Source organism: Nomascus leucogenys, chromosome 18 (assembly GCF_006542625.1).
Source record: "Nomascus leucogenys isolate Asia chromosome 18, Asia_NLE_v1, whole genome shotgun sequence".
Lineage (NCBI taxonomy): Eukaryota > Metazoa > Chordata > Mammalia > Primates > Hylobatidae > Nomascus > Nomascus leucogenys.
Window position 1 is genome coordinate 76,351,681 of NC_044398.1, and position 20,807 is coordinate 76,372,487.

The 20,807-nt window shown below is 33.7% G+C and overlaps 1 protein-coding gene across 7 annotated transcripts in view; it reads left to right on the forward strand.

The window, feature by feature from the left end:
• SREK1 (splicing regulatory glutamic acid and lysine rich protein 1) overlaps positions 1–20,807 on the forward strand; it is a 39,304-nt gene that overhangs the window by 9,723 nt on the left and 8,774 nt on the right. For 2 of the 7 annotated variants that reach the window (XM_004091226.3, XM_030798140.1), the window contains exons 3-10: positions 5,164–5,287; positions 5,574–5,689; positions 8,173–8,337; positions 8,478–8,656; positions 9,848–9,978; positions 10,838–10,952; positions 16,099–16,218; positions 16,636–17,004. In XM_004091226.3, the coding sequence (XP_004091274.1) occupies positions 5,627–5,689; positions 8,173–8,337; positions 8,478–8,656; positions 9,848–9,978; positions 10,838–10,952; positions 16,099–16,218; positions 16,636–17,004 (1,142 nt within the window). In that variant the 5' untranslated portion in view covers positions 5,164–5,287; positions 5,574–5,626. Of the gene's footprint in view, positions 1–408; positions 5,288–5,573; positions 5,690–8,172; positions 8,338–8,477; positions 8,657–9,847; positions 9,979–10,837; positions 10,953–16,098; positions 16,219–16,635; positions 17,005–20,807 lie in introns of those variants that run through there. The other 5 variants (XM_003266002.4, XM_030798139.1, XM_030798142.1 and 2 more) reach the window with 4 other exon arrangements.

Consider the following 20,807-nt stretch of genomic DNA (forward strand, 5'->3'; position numbering starts at 1 on the left):
CTGTTATTGCCTTTAGCTTTCCTAGAGATTGGCAAGTAGACAGTACTCTTGGTGTGTGTATGAAAGTAAGAATGAAATTTGGAGAAGGTAAACATTTTTACCTAATAGTAATATTAAAATGGTTAATTTATGACATGTACATTTGAGATTTTACAATTTAACATTCATAAATTGGCTTCTGGTTTGCTTTGGCTTTCTGTAGTCAATTTGCAGATTGCAAAGAAAGCTTTCTGAAATTAAAAAAATAATTGATATGGGAAATTATTTTAAATGCATAAAGAAGCATTTACCCTGTGTGTTCAATATTAATACTATTACAAATGAAAACAGTGTACACATTTTGGCAAATTGGGGTTAAGTGATATTTATAAGAAAAATATTTGTAATTTATACTTTCAAGTACACTCTTAAGGTAATTTACCTTAATTGTTACTATGAGATCATTATTTTATATTCAATGTAATTGTTTGCTTTGCAACTGGAATTTAATTTTTTCTTTTATTGGCCCCAAAAAGGGCAGGAGGAGTGTTGGAAAAAAAGGAAAGCAATTTTCCAAAGCCTCCATGAAGGAAATAGTTGTTGAAGATAGGAACAAAGGCCTTAAAGTATCCATTAAATTTTATGACCTAAACTGCTTTAAGAACTAATTATTACTAATATTTTTTAGTAACTTCTGTTTACAGAGCCACTTACGTGGCTCTGGGCTGAATTTTGACACTTCTGGTGTGTAATTAACTTTTATTCAGAGCACTGACTAGCTTGTGTACAGGATTTTAGAATTGGGTTGTTATAAATTAAAATGTCTTAAAGTAGATTTTCTCTGGTGGATGATTGCAACTGAAACTTTTAAACATAAAGGTTTATGGAAAACAGTTTGATGGGCTTTCATATGTAATTTTTAAAACCTCTTTTAGTGGCCAGGCTGACATTAAAATAATATATAATAAGCGGTTTGCTGCACTTTCAAGGTTTTATGCTTATTTCAGAATGCCTGTTCTGGGATGTCAAAAACATTACAGTCTAATACAGTGAGTACCAGGCTCGTATTTTTTAAGTCCCAGAATAGGACATTCTCAGTATTTTTCAGATAAATTTGGAAGTGTCTTTCCCATGCTTGGGGATTAGAGTGGGTAGGGAAGAGATAAAAATGGATTAAAGTTAATTATTGGCCAAATATATCTTTATCTGCTGATCTGTAAGGCTACAGTAAGCCCCAAATTGGTGAGGTGGGAAAGGAGCTGGTGAATGGTTTCGTTCTACAAACTTTGTAGTGAAATTTCATACTGAGGGAAACTGCATGGGAAAAAAGAAATCAGGTAAAAGGTTTATTAAACTGGAATATTAATTATATGAAAATTAATACCACCAATAACAATGGATCTTTTATTATGTTAGCTTATTACTGAATTGGAAGGAAGAATTTTATCAGTGTTGCTTGGTTGGAACCTGCTATATTCCCATAGAATCTTTCATATGTCTGAGAAGCCCTACTGTATTTTGTTATAAATGTTCAAGATGATGGGCATGTAGATGTCCCTTTCATTGTTTATTTTACTTGATAGAGATGAATAAATGCACAGTCAGATGTACCTTTTTAATGTTTTTAATATTACAATTTGGACAGTTTTACTGTTTTTGAACAGAAAAATTTAAGCATACTTTTATTGCAATTTACTTATAAGTAAATATTTTGAAACACTAACCTGCAGTTGGTATTGGTGAAACATTCAGATATACGTTTTTCATTAGTTGTATTAAATACGGCAGAGATGAATTTATGGAACCTCAAGAATTTCACAGTGAGCTGTTAAAATACTGATTATGCACTACAAGCAAAGAAATAGTGCATTATTGTACTAAAAAAGATAGCAGAGTGAGTGTGAAATAACCAAAGGAAAGTATTCCAGTGGAGTAAGTTCTGTAAGAGGAGATGTGCTGTGGTGCTGTAAGCAAGCAGTGTTGTGTTGACCTCACTGGATGCATCCTTTCCTTGATGTTGAACAAACAGCATCATGACATAAGTGAGAAAAACCATAGAAAAAAATTTAAGAAGTTTTTTCAGTTTCTTTGAATTGCTGTTTTTTAGTGTAGACAGTAATGTGAGAAGATCCTAAGCTGTAAAAGTAACATTTGATGTGTAACAGTTTCATGCATATTAAGCCTTAGCCTTTGTTAATAAAACATGCCATTTCAAAATAAAATATGCTTTCATTATACTTGTCCAAATATGACCTCTTTTTGTTGTTGCGTGCATTTCAGATTTCTTTTGATAAATGTTAACACGTAGAAAAAGATACGGTCAAACATAACAAGGGTGTCAGCCTAATCATCAGTCATAACTTTATGTCCACATTTTCTGGTAGATGGATTTTGACTATTAATTTGGTTTTGTATGTTTTCTCTATGTGATATTTGTGCATTATTAGATGACTAGACTGGCCAAGGCAGACCTGTTACACTTGCCTGAGTTAGGCATTGTTTGCCATGCCACTAAACCTGCCGTCAAGTGAAACCTTCATTGGGGAAATGAGATCGGAGTCTGAACCGCAGAAGATGGACGCCCTGTCTCTGTTTTTTATTGTTTTACTTTAATTTCATTTCTTTTTCTTTATTTTGTCCCTTTTTTTGTTTTTGTTTTTGTTTTTGTTTTGTTAAATCTCTTTCACTTTAACTTGTGAGCTGGTTTTCCCAGTTCTTTGTAAATGGTATTTCATTAAGGGTTCATAATGTGTTGCAAATTATATTGGGAGATGATTAGTAGAGCTCAACCTTAAGATAAAGCAAATTTTCATGTGGTAAATTAGGATACAGTGTTGTGAAGCTCATTGTGAGTCTTAATTCATGTGTATGGACTGATAAGGTACATTTTATTCTTGAAACATTAAAACACTGATAAGTATCTCAGGAACACTTTCTGATCTCAGCGCAACATTTTTCTAGTTTTTTTCCCCCTCGTCTACATCTCTCATAAAAACTGATAGCTTCTAATTTTTGTCCTTCCCCCTGGAATTTTAGGCATACAAAATCATCAAGGAAAATAAGTAAATATAACAATCTGGGAGTAGAGAAGAGCCTCTCGTTTTTATGATGGTTATTTATTATAGAAATTATTTCCTTGACTTACGAAGACTTTTTGTTGCCTATGTGGGGAATGGATATTTGAGAAACTTACTTATTTGTGTGTAGGTTTTTGTTAGCTTGAATTTTTTGTTGAATATTTTTCAGAGGTTACTAGCTTCTAAATGGATTCTGAGATTAGGACTATTACTTTAATACTGTGAGAGATGTTTTCCTCAGTTGACTTTGAGGAGTATAGTTTGGGAAAAATGCTAAATGCTTATTTGTTTTATACTTTTATAAGCTCTGTTATTTGGAGGGTAAATTTGGTAGAATTCTATCTTGGAAATTAAGCAATGGAGCTTTTTCTTAAAGTACTTTTACCATTACCTTTAGGTAATTAGAATAAGTATATAGAGTAATTAGAATGGTAATTAAAAGTTAATTTATTAAAAAATGTGCTTATAGTGGAGTTATACATTTATAGTAGTATACTATATAAGTAGTATACACTTTTGAAAGGCAGTGAGAGTCTGACAACCTACTGATATTTAAGCTAAAAGTGAAAGACTTCATAATACTAAGTAGTCAACTTTTGGCCAGTGTTGAATACCCTTTTTGTTTGTATAGTCTTTCTACAATGTCTTCAATAGGTAGTTTTGCTTATTAAAGGACAAGTAATATTAAATTTGGAACATTACTAGATTAGAACTTAGTTTCTTTAGGTGCATACATTAAGGTAGTGAAGATGGAGTTTCTGCCTCAAAACCTCAATTTATCAAGAACGTTCAGGTTTTACAAACCTTTTAAGATAATACCAATTTATAACATAAAACAGGTGAAATCAATATAAATAGTATAGTGTATATGTGGGTATATATAAATACATGTGTTAATACCAATAACTAATACATATAAAGCAGATCATTGTTATTTGATGTTTTTAATATAAGGCCTACCTGCCTTTTGTTGATGCATGTTAAGAAATCTGTTCTCCAGAATTTTTACTGAAATAATAAAGATAACTTTGTTTTTGAAAGTAGTAAAGTAATATAAACTTAGATGCTGCAAAGGTAGAAAATAGTAGGTTTTATTTGCTTCCTATAAATAAGGCATAGCCATTATTTAAATCAAGTTTTAAATTCTGACTTGAGTTCCATCCATGTTTAAAGATATATTCAGATAATATTGTTTAGGGACTTATCTCTGCACATGTGGTTGTTTTAAATATTTTTACAACTGAAACCAGGCATGCTGCTTGTGAAAATTTACTGCATATGCTGTATTTCAGTTTAGCATGATTTTGTGCATTGTCTTTTAAAACAGTTTTGGAGAATTAGTAATAGAAATGCTTTACCAGCTACCACATGAGTGTTCTTCTAAATATATCCACATGTAGTCAACTATTTAGGAATTTTTTTTTTTTTTTTTGCCTAAGGGGGATAAGGAAAAATAACGTGCAAGTTGCAGTCCTTATCAGAAGTAATTGATTAGAATTCAGCAATGAATATGACAAATCGTACTTATTTCAGAGTAAGTTTTTCATTTTTTTAGGTTATAGGGAGTTTTTTCCTACTGTTATTAGATTATTTTAATGTTACTATTGTTATTAGGCAATTAAAATGTTTTTAAGCAAGCTTTAAGGTATTAACCTCCCCCTTCAGATAAGTATACATAAATTGGTTCTAAAAGTTAATAAGAAGTTTTCCGAAACCAGGGAACTTTTTTTTTCCTAAAACATTTTTAGTAGTTTCCCAAGGCATATTTTTTGGAACTGAATTCTTTTAGGCATCTCTGATGTTGGTGAGATGCCTTATTAACTGAATGGATGTAGGCTTCCTTTTACGTTGAAGTTGATTACATGGAGTAAGTTTTTGTTTTCTATTTGAAATTAAATGGAATCTGTTGGAGGGTTATCAAAATTGTTTGCATCACAAATAGGTAGTTTCAGTAACAGGATAGGGGCACTCATTAAGAAATTTCAATTCGCACATATTTGTTTTTTCTTTTTCTTTTTTTTGACTAATTTGGTTATTTGCCATTTCTGGGGATTAAACTTTAAAAAATGTTCTTCTTTTCTGTATCTGATGTTCTGTGTGCTATTAGTGATGCAGCCAACACGAACGGTTGTCATGTGTAACACAACTTTCGATCACCGCGAAAACACCGTCCTGGGAAAGCGTCCATGCTTGATATCGTTTGGTTCATGAACATTAAGTTTCCAGTACAGGTGACCCATAGCTCAAAGTGTTAAATAATTGTCTACATTATTCAATTTTTAAAATAATATTCCATTAATGAGATTGTTAATATTTGAAGTTTTGCTCACTTTTATTTTTCCTAGTAGAGCAGGATAAAAGGAAAGACTTAAGTTCTTATTTATTTCTTTATACGGATCTGATAGATAGATTCATTTATTATTATTATTTTTTAACTGCAAGGGTAATTGTAAAATCATAGTGTAAAGTTTGTGTGGTGTTTCTGCTTTTTGTAATGTTTGGAACTTGCCTCTGCAGGTAAAATCCCAGAGGAATCCAAAGCCCTCTCTTTATTGGCTCCTGCCCCAACCATGACAAGTCTGATGCCTGGTGCAGGATTGCTTCCAATACCGACCCCAAATCCTTTGACTACTGTAAGTACTATGAGCTCTCTTATGAAAGAGGTGAACGTTCAACTGTGTGTGACCAGTTGAATAGAGAGCTTCAGATTATTTGCATTTGGATCTTCTTTTTTTTAATAGGATTCAAAATCACTGCTTAAACTTTTTTTTCCCACTTTATCACTGACTTACGCTGCGTTTTGGATTTACTCCTGAAGTAATAGGGGATTCATTTAAATTTGAGAACCCAACTAGATTATTCACTAGAAAATCAGTGAATATATTTTGGATAGCATATCTAAATATCTATGATATCCAGAAATATTTTGGATAGCATAGAGGATCTAGGTAACTGTATTTCTCAGTTAATGAGGATTAAATCCATTTAAAATACGTGAAATGATACACAACTTTGGTAATGGGAAAAAATAGGTGTCTGATTTTGAGAAAATGTAATAAGGTGAAAACATGGCAAAATATTTTTCCATTAACTATGCAGAATTAAATCATAATTTAGTAATGCTTCCTTTGTGATTTCCGAGTGGGATTAAAAAAGGATATTACCATTACTGGCTCTTGGTTTTTGCTTAAAAAATTCTGGCCATATTTATTTTAAAAGAAGTGCCATTTTTCTTCAAAAGACAACCTAAAACAAAATACAAAGCTTGCCTTAATTGGAAGTTGAGTCTAGCTTTGTGGTGTTGGATAGGGATTGAACTAAGAAATGAGCTATGTGATCGTTGTTAATTTATATAGATTGTAAGAGTGGTTTCTGAAATTTTGAAGTGCAAAATTTTAGATTTGTAGTTTTTACATAACATTGCTATGCTAAAGACCTGCATTCTGATTCTTGGGGGGAAATGTTTTTTAATTGAACTTATGTGTTCAAGGAACAGAATGGTGGTCAGTATGGTTGAAGCATAGTGAGTGAGGGTCATGAGTGTTTGAGATTGGAGGGGATAGATAGGACACAGATTATGGTAGGGCTTTTTAGACCATGGAAAGAGGGGTTCTAATTTTATTCTTAAGGTAATTAGAAATCATTGATGGGTTTTAAGCAGGGATATGACATGATTTGACATGTTTTAAAAAGATCAGACTGGCTGCTGTGATAAGAAGTGACATTGATTTCATAAACTTCCGTTTTCACCATTAGCAAGTGCCATTACTTAACAGTTGTTAAATCTTAGTTCTGTATCGTATTTGTATATATAGTCATTAATGGTCAAAAATGTTCTCTAACAGCACAAGTGGAAATGAAAAGAGTTGTCTTTTTTTCCTTGAAAGCTCTTTTCATTTATTCTGAAAAATTTTTTCTGTTTTCAAATTCTGAGATCTTATATTTCTTCTAATTTACATTCACATTAAAAATAATACGTTCCTTAAAGCTGAAAGTAAAAACTGAATTTAGTAATGCTATAGAAAGATCATTCAAAGTTTTTTTTAAGGTTTTTGTCCTTTTCCTACCATGGCATAAATAAGGTCTCAATATTTTAGATATATTTTCTTAGGTAAACTTTCAGCATGATAATAATACCCATTTCTTAGGGTTGATAAAAGGATTAAGTTACTACCTCAGTTAAATTCGGTGCTATGATAATTGTTGACTATTAGGAACTCATACAATCTGTGTTTTTTAATGACCAAGGTACAGTTGATTCTCATTCTTTGTGAATTCTGTATTTTTGAATTCACTTAGTGAGTAAAATTTTTTTGAAATCCCCACATCAACAGTTGGAGCACTTTTGTGGTCGTTTGTGGACACAGAGTGATGAAAAATTTGGGTTTGTCTATATGCACGGAGGTCGAAGTCTTCTTGTTTTGGCACTCAGGCTGTAAACAAGCATGCAGTCTGTTTAGTGCTATGTTCTTTGAATTGTGCTTTTCGTTGGTGATTTCACTGTTAAGATGGGCCCACAAGTGTAGTGCCAAACTGCTGTGTAGTGTTCCTAAGTACAGGGAGATTGTGAAGCACCTCATGGAGAAAATATTAAATACATGTATTAGATAAGCTTCATTCAGGCCTGAGTTGTAGCGCTGCTGACTGTGAGTTCAGTGTTAATGAACCGACAATATACAACAGCTAAGGTGTCTTTAAACAGAAGCACATATAAAATAAGGTTAAATATTTTATTAATTAATGTAAATGTGACCAGAGGCTTGTAGGAACTTCAGCCTGTATTTTCCCTAGGAATAATGGTTCAATATTCAATAACTTATTGTTCGTGGAAACTATAGAACGTAGCTACCTCAAGTAATGAGAAACAGCCTATTTTTTAGGGTCAAGTTTAAAAGTGGCTAAAATATCCAGACAGTAAAATATATTTCGAATTACATTTAAAACTAATGTGACCTTACTTTTAATAAGTCAGACATATATATGACTGAAAGTTTGGAGTCCCTAGTCTCCTTTCATTCTTGTTGAGTTAGTTCATTCTTTTCAAAATTAGAGAATGGTAGCTTTGGATACTGATAGAAAATATGTGTTCTGTGTGTTTTTTTTCTTCTTTCGATAGCTTGGTGTTTCACTTAGCAGTTTGGGAGCTATACCAGCAGCAGCACTAGACCCCAACATTGCAACACTTGGAGAGATACCACAGCCACCACTTATGGGAAATGTGGATCCTTCCAAAATAGATGAAATTAGGAGAACGGTTTATGTTGGAAATCTGAATTCCCAGGTAACTAACTTAAGAAGAAACAAAGCAGCAGTAGCCCTTATTCTTTTTCCCTTCTTAAAAATCATATCAGTGGATACAGTAATATTTACCTGATTTTTTAAATGGATATATTTTATCAGAGTGTCACTTTGTTTCCTTAGACAACGACAGCTGATCAACTACTTGAATTTTTTAAACAAGTTGGAGAAGTGAAGTTTGTGCGGATGGCAGGTGATGAGACTCAGCCAACTCGGTTTGCTTTTGTGGAATTTGCAGACCAAAATTCTGTACCAAGGGCCCTTGCTTTTAATGGAGTTATGTTTGGAGACAGGCCACTGAAGTAAGAAATCCTAAACAAAGAAATTTTAATGATTTTGAAAAAATTTAAAGTATTTTTGATGTAATTAAGGCTTTTTTTTTCTTTTTAATAGTAATTGGCAATTTGTGGAAAGGAAGACTTTGTGTTAAGTATAAATGAAATACATGAGATACCATTTTAGTCTTTAAATTCCTTTATTTAGAGACATTTATTTTCTCATTTTCTGTTTTCTAGGGTCTAATTCAGTGTTAACATTATTTATATACCCTGCATAACGGTTGTAGGTCTTTTTCCATAAACTTTAATAAGTCAGGTTGGTTTTACATTATGACTCTAAACTAATTGAGCAACTTAACATGTGGGTTGAACTATAGTACTTCCAGTAACAACTGTGGTAAATTCAAAATCTACAGAAGGAAATTATAAGTGCCCAGAAATGTTTTAAACCAGAAATTTTGACTTTTGAGGTTTGCTTACATGCTTGTTTGTAAAACATTGATAATGGCCTTCGAGATACTCCGGACCAGAAATTCTATATCATGCAGATTGTTGAGGCAAATATAGTTTTGCTTGAATTTCATAGATTGCTTTAGTTGTACAATTTGATCAGTATTTTTCTGTTAAGGATAAGTTTTTAGTGGGTACTTGTCTTCTCAGTGTGGAAGGGGTAAAGCAAGACACGTAATATCCATTCATGTGTATCAGAGAAGTCACTCTTACCTAGTAGAGGAAGAGTTTTATTAGATGCCTTGCACATTCAAAGCTATGTCTAACTCAGCCATGGTTCAGCGTTGGTTAAAATGGTGTACATAATATGATATACAGGTAGCTTTCCGTTCTAGAGTGTACAGGATATCAGTAAGATCTTTTGATCTGAAAATAGAAATGATTCATTTTCATATTGGTATCAGCATTTTAATTTATTTTAATTCTAAGCTATGGAAAAGCACTTAATCTAGTCTGTTTGAATTAAGTTAGCTAGGGTTCAATTTTTCTTTTCTCCCTGCTTTTGGTTGTATTAGCAAGGAATGATAGGAAGTGAGGATGAGAGATTAATCATAGTTTTGAGGTTGCTTTTGGTTATTCTGTATATCATTCTTATGTGCTTCTGAGATGTCCTCACGTTTATAAATTTGTGTATCATATAAATGTTTGTTTCATGTTTTATAAAATGTGGTGTGTATTTGTGATATGCTAATATTTTTAATTTAGAATAAATCACTCCAACAATGCAATAGTAAAACCCCCTGAGATGACACCTCAGGCTGCAGCTAAGGAGTTAGAAGAAGTAATGAAGCGAGTACGAGAAGCTCAGTCATTTATCTCAGCAGCTATTGAACCAGGTAAGTCCATAACGTTGTTACATAGGTCATAGTTTAAAGATCATAGAATCTTAGAACTGGAAGGAATTTTAGAAATCATCTTGTTCAGTCACTTCATTTTACAAACAAGAAGACTGAAACTCAAGAAATAGTAAGTAGCATACTCATGTCAAAGAACAACTTAGCCCATATTTTATCTTTTTCTGTGATACTGAATTGAGGCACTTTAGTCTGAGCCAATCAGCTCTGTATTTTCATAGCAAAATCAGTGCTTAGAAGTGATTTGTTGAAAGCAAAAATGTTATTGCAAGGCTAAAAACAGTAAATATATTTAAAACGTTACTGCTCAGCAGGTTTACTTTTCCTCAACATTTTAATTTTAAAAATAGAAAAGAGAGCCTGTGATTTAGAAAAAAATACAGATACTGTATTTTAGTAAGGTAAAGGAACACCTATTCAAGCTTTTGTGTTGCTAATGAAAATAATTTAAAAACCCATTCTAAAAACATCTAGCTGGTTTACATTTGAGCAGATTTTCTAAATCAACACTCAGAATTTAAGCTTCAATTCTAGCTGAATAGGTGGAGAAAGGACTTAAAATCACTGTCACAGGAATTACAGACATGTTATAATCGTACGTTACGGCAGCAACAAAATATTACGAACAGCTGTTTATAATCATCTGGTTTATATGTACTGCTGCAGGGTGGCTGCACTCAACGAGTTTATGCAATGACTTTCTTGGATGTTTCTGAAGGAGGAGGATGTACAGAGAGTAGGCCCCTTGCACTATATGTGGTACATTCCACTTGTGCCTGATTATTAACTGGGATCTTTAATTGTTCTGAGCTTACACTGCAAAGTGATTTTTTCCTCCCAGAGTCTGGAAAGAGCAATGAAAGAAAAGGCGGTCGATCTCGTTCCCATACTCGCTCAAAATCCAGGTCTAGCTCAAAATCCCATTCTAGAAGGAAAAGATCACAATCAAAACACAGGTGAGAATTTCTGCTGTCTTATTTAAATTTTATTTTAGTTTTGTATTTAAAATATTAAGATTTTATGAGTTTTCGTCAGAATATCAGAAGTTAGAAATTTTAGTAGTGTACACCTGAAGTGTGGTTACCATTAAATATTGTTCTAGTTGTAATACTGTAGAGAATGAAATTTTGTCTAATGATACTTAATTTTTAAATATTTGAACTTATCTTTGTTTTTAGAAGTTAGTTTTGTGTCTAAAGATACTCTATTCCAGATTTTTCTAAGAGTAAACTAGTCTTTATATAGAAGTGACAAAAGCTGTTTTCGTTCTTCATATTGAGAAAAGGGAACATACTTAGTGACCATACTGAAAATAATTGCTCAAGTTGCAGCTTTTTTGTTTTGTTTTCCCAGTCTATTCCAAGTCTGGGGAGCACCACCCCAGATCTTTTACACAATTCCCTATTTTCAGTACCACGTATCCAAAGGAACACTTTGAGTCCTTGGTATTGCTGGTGATAAGAGCCTCCTCTGCCCACTTTTGGACCTGAAACACAGGAGTAACTTGCAGTTTCAGCTTCAGTTGTAGTACTTTGCTTAAGCTCTGTTTATCTTATTTTTGATCATAGCTTTGTCCTTTTGATTTTCTTTATCTGTCATTTCTTTGTCTTTGGTATAAAGGGGACCTTAAAATGCAAACTTGGCAATACCATCCTAATTGGAAGTACCCTAAAGATCATTACTAAAGTTACAAATTTTGTTGTCTTTTTTAAGGTACGGAGGGGGCTGTTGTTGAAATGTGAAAGTATGTATAGTGGATCCTAATTGCATGTTACGTGTACATACGTACTCATATGTATGCCTTGAGAGAGCAGGGAGGGAAGAGTGTATCTGTGTATGTTGGGGTTTTAAAGAAGGAGAAAGGATTTGGGGGAGGGAAAAGGAACCAGTTTGTTTTACATTGTTTTTACCAGCAGGCTCAGTTTACTTTGTTTTTTTATGTGTGTGTGTGTTGGTCAAGGAGATTCAAAGAATGAGGAAAAATAGGATGTTCTTTCTTAGATTCTAGTAAACAAGTATACACCAGATACACTAGTGTATACTTGTCTATTCTTCGTTTGCAAAATCTCCTTTGGAGTATGGTTTTACTGCCTTTATCCAAGGACTTACAGTAAGACACTTTCAGAACCAAGTGAAGGAGGTTGTTTCACTTACAAGAATAAGGCAGTGCAGTAGAGGCCAGAATCAGGAAACGATAGTGGAACAGAAGCTGCAGTGGTACTAGACTGTGGATATTTCTATATGTTGACAGGATGTGGTGAGGGTAAAGGAGATCAAGGAAATAATAGAATTGGGCCGAAGAGTAATATTACAACTTCTTTTCTGAGGAAGACTGATGACCTGAATCTCGTATTGTGTTGATTGTAAGAGAGAGCTAATGTCCAAGACTGGAACAAGCCAAAACTTGATGAATAAAATTGTTGTTTCTTTGATGATCTAAGTGAAGTTTTGTGTGCTTTATGTAGATCTATCTGTACAAATGTACACAAAATGTCTACGTAGCATTAGAAATAATGTATATATGTTCCTTTTTTTTTTCGAGATGGCAGTTTCAGTCTGTTGCCCAGGCTGGAGTGCAGTAGCTTGATCTCGGCTCACTGCAGCCTCCACCGCGCAGGCACAAGTGATCCTCCCCCTTCAGCTTCTCGAGTAGCTGAGCCACAGATACGCACCACCACGCCTGGCTAATTTTGTATTTTTTGTAGAAACGGGGTTTTATCATACTGCCCAGGTTCGTCTTGAACTCCTGAGCTCAAGCGATCCTCCCGCCTTGGCCTCCAAAAATGCTGGGATTACAGGCGTGGTATACATGTTCTTAACTGGCATATATACATACATACATATTTTTGTCAGCATATTCTGTTTTTGTGCATGCATGTGGAAACATGTAGCCTTAAGTTCATGAACAAATGCAAAAGAGAGAATGAGTTATCTTTAAATGAGAAAAAAAAAATTCCTTACCTAAAAACATTTAACTTAAAGATTCTGACCTGGAAGGATCCCACTATCCCCCAGAAACCAGGACGGGGATGATAGGCCTTTCTTGATATTTCCTCCTCTGCTGGTGGGAGTTGATATCTTTGAATCTCACCCTGACCTATTAGACTTAGCATGAGCGTGGGTTGCAGGAACCCTTTAACTTAAAGGCCCACCTTCTACTTTTTCACCATTTTCAAATGCTTCTAGAGCCATGCTTCCTACCTCCCCACCCTCCCCCACAGCCTTTCCCTGTTCCTTCCCCTTCTTATGGTTAGAGAGAGGAAGGGGTTTCTTGTCACTGTGACCTTGGCTAGGACTAGGGAGGTATGTTTCCATTTTGTCCAAGTTTTGATGCCTGTTTTATTTATTGAAACATAGAAAAGATGGATAGTACTATAATTTTTATAATTTTAAGTAACCTTTATAGATTAGCACAGGAACTATAAGACATTTTATAATATTTTAATGGAAAACAACTGATTTACAAATGAACTTTGATGCAGCATAATGGTAAGTTGCTGTTTTTTTAACAGTTTAAAAATAAGATTTTGCATTATTCAGCGTAATACAATTTCTCATTAAAAATGAGAGCTAATGATAAATCCTTAGTTAGATTAGATCTGCTCTTGACTACTTTTAGCATTCTTAATCAGAAAACTACTAGTGGGTAGTTTTAGTAGACAAAAATATTTAACGTCACAGTTAAAATGTAATAATTACTCTTAGTCACTGTCTTTTGACATCTCAGCTGCAGGGTAAGGTTGGAATCCAAGTGATCGGTGCTTTTTATTATTAACTTATTTATGAGAGTTATACTTAATTTTTAAAAGTAAGTTTTGCTTAAGGTTGGAAAGCATTGCTTTGAGGAAAACAAAAGAGTTACATTTTTAGCAAGGACAACTTAAAACGGAAATCTTATAGTAAGACTTTTTATTAAGTGTGTAGAAGCAAAGGCACTTTAAAAGATTACCCTATGTGGATATCTATAAATGGACTAATAATGTTCTCAGTTTTGCAGTTTTGTCTTAACATGTACTCCTTAACTTTCATGGCTCTTAAGTACTAGTGATAAAGATTTCAGCAAGCTATGAATTATCTTCTTGTATTAAAAACATGATAATGTGATTTCTTATCTAGGGTCTTTGGAAAAAAATAAAAAATAATGTGGTATGTTGAACCAAATGAGGCTAAAAAAATATATATGGAATGAAGACAATTGTGTATTATTTTTAAAGCCAAATAGTAGATGAATAGTTTAAATGGAAATTAGCTATTGAAATTTTGATTTGTAATGTTGATTAGTATTTCAATCAGCATTTTGACTAACTGAAAAATGTGTTTAAAAACAAAAAGATTTTGTTATTAATGAGGATTATTTGGAGGTTTTTCTAGTTTCAAAGCATACCACAAAGCATGGTCTTTTTTTTTTTTTTTCTTTTCTTTTTTTGAGATGGAATCTCGCTCTGTTGCTCAGGCTGGAGTGCAGTGGTGCGATCTCGGCTCACTGCAACCTCTGCCCCCTGGGTTCAATTGATTCTCCCACCTCAGCTTCCTGAGTAACTGGGACTACAGGTGTATGCCACCATGCACAGCTAATTTTTGTATTTTTAGTGGAGACGGGTTTCACTGTGTTTGGCAAGGCTGATCTTGAAATCCTGACCTCAAGTGATCCACCTGCCTTGGCCTCCCAAAGTGCTGGGATTACAGGTGTGAGCCACTGTGCCCGGCCCAATGATATTTCTTTTACTGATAATTGTTCTAAATTTATTAAAACATGACTATCAAGATGAGTTTTAGCTGTATAAAGGATACTTATAGAAGTTCATTCAGCTTCCTTGGAATACGTACATAAAGATATAAAGTTTACATTTATGTTAACTTTTAATGATGATGACATTGAGAGTTAAGAGTTTTAAACATTTACTTTGTGCTAGAGAATACTACGCAGTTTTACATACGTCATCAGTTGTAATCCTCATGACAGCCCTAAGAGATGCAGGTATGATTCCTACTCCACTTTATAGAGGAAGAAACTCAGGCTTGGAGAGGTTAAGTGACTAGCCAGAGTTCTCACAGGTACTGTGTGGCAGAGCTGACTTTCAGAGCCAGATTGTCAGACTCCAAAGCTGTTGAGTCTAATCACTTTGCTATTTAAGTTGTGTACATCTGTTTTGTTACAATTTAATAAGTAGTTAGGATACCTCATTATGAAAAAATCACATTCTCAAAAAAATTTTTCAGTGAGAAAGGGGGCCTAGTCCATATTGGAATAACAGTTACTTTTCCTGCAATTAAATGTTTCCTGCAATTAAAGGTTTCTTTTCGTACAGGTTGAGACTCATAAATTTGAAAATCTGAAATCCAAAAGGCTTCAAAACTTTTTGAACGCTTTCATGATACTCAAAGGAAATGCTCACTGGAGCATTTGGATTTTTCAGTTGTGTGTTTGGGATGCTCTACCTGTTTTATATGTGTGTATATATAGAATGCAAATATTCCAAAATCTCCAAAAATGTGAAATTCAAAACACTTTTGGTTCCAAGCATTTCACATCAGCGATACTCAACTGGTAGCTATGATTAAACAGCTATAAAATCAAGGCATTGCAAATCCAATATTTGATTATATCTAGTTTTAACTTATGAGTAATGATTTTTATTTTCCTGTCACAGTAGCGCTGTCATTAGGACTGTGCTTCCTTTTATATATTCTTTTTGTTTGTTATGACAGACAGCACACATTCACAGGAACTACTCAACCATGTAACCACTACTCCCTGTCATGATGTGTTATGACCAGATTACATACAAGTCAACAGGGAAAAATCTTCTATACTGATTTGAGGCATAAAATGACTAGCAAAAACCACATCTGAAAATATACGAAATAACTGTTAAATTCTTTGTTTCTTTCTCTGTTCTAGACGATGAAATAATCCAGTAAAGTTTTCAATAAATGTGTTTCAGATTATGTAACTAAAGTATTATTTAAGAGAAAATTTTAAAATATCGTTAAATACTGTTAGGACAGATTTAAAATTTTCTTGTTTGAAAGATCGTAAATTCTTAAAAGTTGAAATTCTAAGAATAAGTTTTGATATTCTAACAATTTGTTTTTCTTTAGGAGTAGATCCCATAATAGATCACGTTCAAGACAGAAAGACAGACGTAGATCTAAAAGCCCACATAAAAAACGCTCTAAATCAAGGGAGAGACGGAAGTCAAGGAGTCGTTCGCGTTCACGGTGAGTTTTAGAGAAATTAACAATAATTTTTTTTTCCCTCAGAGTTCTATTAGTGCTAAGGGATAATATTTTAATTGGCTTCATTTGTTAAAAATCTGTTGTGGTTTAGGTTTTTAATGAGAGAAATTAAACCCTTTTTATTGTTTTAGTAATCTAGGATTAATATTGATTGCCATTGATATGAATCTGATGTCAGTGTGACTCATGAGGTTTCCAAACTACTCAATTCAGCTTGTGTAATGTGAATAGCTTTGTTTAGCAGCTTCTTGTACACCTGAGCTATATAAAAATGTATATGTAAATGTCTGTAGCTACTATAAATTGTCTTGTGTTGGTAATTGTTGAAGAGACAGAGAGGTCTTTTTAGAGGAGGTAGAATTATTTTAGTTATGAATTTATTTATTTTTGTTTTTAAAGGGACAAGAGAAAAGACACTCGAGAAAAGATCAAGGAAAAGGAAAGAGTGAAAGAGAAAGACAGGGAAAAGGAGAGAGAGAGGGAAAAGGAACGTGAAAAAGAAAAGGAACGGGGTAAAAACAAAGATAAAGACCGGGACAAGGAACGGGAAAAGGACCGGGAAAAAGACAAGGAAAAGGACAGAGAGAGAGAACGGGAAAAAGAGCATGAAAAGGATCGAGACAAAGAGAAGGAAAAGGAACAGGACAAAGAAAAGGAACGAGAAAAAGACAGATCCAAAGAGATAGATGAAAAAAGAAAGAAGGATAAGAAATCCAGAACACCACCCAGGAGTTACAATGCATCGCGAAGATCTCGTAGTTCCAGCAGGTTTGATAATGCTTAAAATTTTTACAAAGGGATTTGCTGATGACAATTGGAAACAAAATTTACGGAGGGAGAAAAGGTTATTGTACGCAAGTGGAACCTGTAAAGTAATATAGGAACATTTTCTTCTCATTTCAGAGTAAACATTTCTCTAGCAGAGTGGGGAAAGAGATGATACTGGGCAACATTATTTGAAAAGTTTTAGCTATTCTTTGTAACCACTATATTAATAGAATAATAATAATTGTTATTTTCTTAGAGGGTGGGATGGCAGGAAAAGGTACTTTTTTTAAAAAGCACATTAAGAATTTGCCTCTTAGGCTTTTTCCTGAACTTTTTTTGAATGGTGTGATTAATTTTAATATGTAAAATGATTGCTGAAGTTGCAGTGTTAGCCCTCTTTGTCACCTGAGTTAATTTTTATCCTTATTTTGTTAAGTGCATAACATTTAAATTTTGGTTATGTTTTATTTTGTCAGTTTTAAGGGTTAGTTTTTCCTTAGGACTGTGATTTCAGTTTATTAATAGGTTTACTACCACCAGGTGGCAGCAAGTTGCCATAGTAACAGCTGTACAATGAGAACAACTTTGAGATTTGAGATTATCTAAACCCACATCCTTTACTTCAGATGATACCATGACTATAAATGGAAGTAACTTGTAGTACACTATCTTAAAAATATTATATATATTAGCAAATTTTTTGAAGATTTTTTAAGATGGTTTTTTAATAGAAAATAATTTGAGGTAAAGGAATATATGTTTCCCATTTTTAAAACTTGTGCTTTAGTAGTTTATTTTTAATACCAGCCTTTGACTAGATAATAAAAGATAATCGTAGACATTTATTGTGCACTTTACTATATGCCAGACATGATGTCAGCAGACTTTTTCATGTCTCATCTTATTTAATTCTCATAACAGGCCTGGGAGAAGATTATTATCATCACTGTTTTAAAACATGAGGAAGCTGACGCTCTGTATGAGAAGTATAGTAGCCCTTTTCCTTTATTTTAGAGATTAAGTTTGAGAATTCTCTAACTAGTACTTGTACTTACTTTTAAAAACTGCCTCAGAAGCATAAAGTTGAAAGCAGTAGTATATGTTAAAACAAGGCTCAAAATAAACAGATCACTGCCGGATTTCAGCACATTGAACCACAAATTGAAGAATTAATGTAACCTCCTTTGCTGTGGGTATCGGATACACCTTTACTGCAAAGTGATTTTATTGATTCTGTGTCACACATGCCTTTATGTTTCCGTGATTGTTTAGACATTACCTTTCACAGCACCAAATACTATTTTAGTTCCTTTTTAATAACGAATTTACTTTTTTCGATGACATGGGAATGTTTAATTTTTCTCGGGCTATTTTAAGTTGTTTGATGTAGAGGAAAGTTCAAGAGTTCACATTCATTCCTAAATATATATGTTTATGTTTTTTGAGACAGAGTCTTGCTCTGTCGCCCAGGCTGGAGTGCAGTGTCATGATCTCGACTCACTGCAACCTCCCCCTCCCCGGTTCAAGTGATTCTTGTACCTCAGCCTCCTAAGTAGCTGGGATTACAGGTGTGCACCACCATTCCTGGCTAATTTTTGTATTTTTACTAGAGATTGAGTTTCACCATGTTGGCCAGGTTGATCTTGAACTCGCGGTCTCAAGTGATCTGCCCTCCTTGGCCTCCCAAAGTGCTGGGATTACAGGCGTGAGTCACTGCACCTGGCTCAAATATATTCTTCAATAACAACTGGGGCCTTGAGAATAAAAGATGACTAACATTAGTTCATAAAGGCAGCAATTTGGAATGTTTCATGCTTTCAGAAGAGCTTGGTAAAGAGTTACAATTTATTTCTTTGAATTTTTTTTTTTTTAGACAGAGTGTCACTTTGTCACCTGGGCTAGAATGCAGTGGCGCAATATCTGCTCACTGCAACCTCTGCCTCCTGGGTTCAAGCGATTCTCCTGCCTTAGCTTCCCGAGTAGCGGGGATTACAGGCATGTGCCACCACACTCAACTAATTTTTGTATTTTAGTAGAGATGGGGTTTCACCATGTTGGCCAGGCTGGTCTCAAACTCCTGACCTCAGGTGATCCATGCACCTCAGCCTCCCAGAGTGTTGGAATTACAGACATGAGCCACTGCACCCAGCCAAGAGTTACAATTTCTTGTCTTTTAGCATTTTTCTGCTTTTCAGATGTTCTGATTTATTTACTAAATGGAAAATATTTTAACTGTTCAAAAAATAGTTAATATTTTTATTTCTAACATTGTCTCCTAATTTATACTTTTAAAGAAAATGATATTAAAGAAGTTTTTAATGCTTAAAAGTTACTGTCATTAAAGGTGATACCAAGAAAGGGAAGTAGAAAACAATATTTATTGAGCACCTACTCTGTGTCACACTCTGCTTTGTACATTACAGATTTTATCCTAAATCCTCAACAACCTCAGAAGACTTGAATTATTAATTGTCTTTATTTTTCAGTTGAACAAACAGATTAGGTTAAGTAATATCCTGGTTGTGTAGCTGGGTAAGGTGTATAACTCAAATTTAAGTCTAAATCTCAGCAACTTTAGTTGTTAATACAATTTCTTTCTCAAGTAATTGTCTAGATTGCTATCTATGGAGACTTTCCTCTCATTATCATCAGCTAGTAGGTATTAGACATCCACTTGTACATAGTACTTTCTGAGCAAATAAGTAAAAGAATTACACTGATCGAGGCAGAGCCATTTTGTGTAATCTTAAGGTCTGGAATACGCTGACATTCACATGCTTTGAAAAAAGTATTTTTGGTTCTTAGGCTGAGCTGTTAAGAGAATGTCATTGATGTAATGAAATAATGTATCTAATTTCCACATTAGAAGTGTAGTTTTGGAGTGTCTTGGGAATAAAAGTGGGTAATGGAGGAGAGAGTCTTAGGTAGAGGTAGAATTGAGTTGTGTTCTCAGAGTTCTTGAGCTTCGTATTTTAATATATATTATATGTACCGTGTGAGCATTTTTTATTTTAGAAATGGAAAACTTAAAATATTTTATTAGTCTCTTAGAATCAATTTCCTGAGATGGTAAGGATAACATGAATTCCAGAGGATTTGGTTTTTCAGCTATGTGGTCACTGATTATCAGAACTTGTGAGATAGATCACTGGGTATGTCCTCATACCATATCCCTTAAATTATAGACCTAGTGAAGTTCATTGTTTCTGAGTTGAAGTAGTTTAGAATATGTATCATTTGCTAATCTGATAAGCAAAATGGTTTTTAATAATGAAAATGTAATCTATTTTATAATTATTCCTGTCATGTACATCTCAGATTGTAACTATTTTGCTTAAATCTAAGCAACTTGTACACTAAATTTTAAATTAATAGAACAACAATAATGAAATGATAGGAGGTTGGGGGGAAAAGCAATTTCTCTCTAAAATGATAGTAATGTAAATGCTTTTTAAAGTAGACGTTGTTAATAATTGGGTATAGAAAGTTCACATTTTACGAGGCAATTTATGTTTCAGTTCTTGAAAAGGGCCTGTTACTTTGTTATAATCCACAGTGGGGCTCCACAGTGGGGCAGCAAGGAGCTAGATACATGACAAAGGATTTGAGAAGCAAAACATGTTTTAGCTGCTGAGAAAACATACTTAACTTGAGAGAAGCAGAAACACTATTAATATTTTTTCTACTGAAGAAATTGTTCAAATAAATGAGGTGAAAAGGAGGAGGTCTACCCCTCCTAATATGAAGTCTTAGATGATGTTTTCATCAGTCTGTAAAATTTATGGTTCATAATTTGACCCACT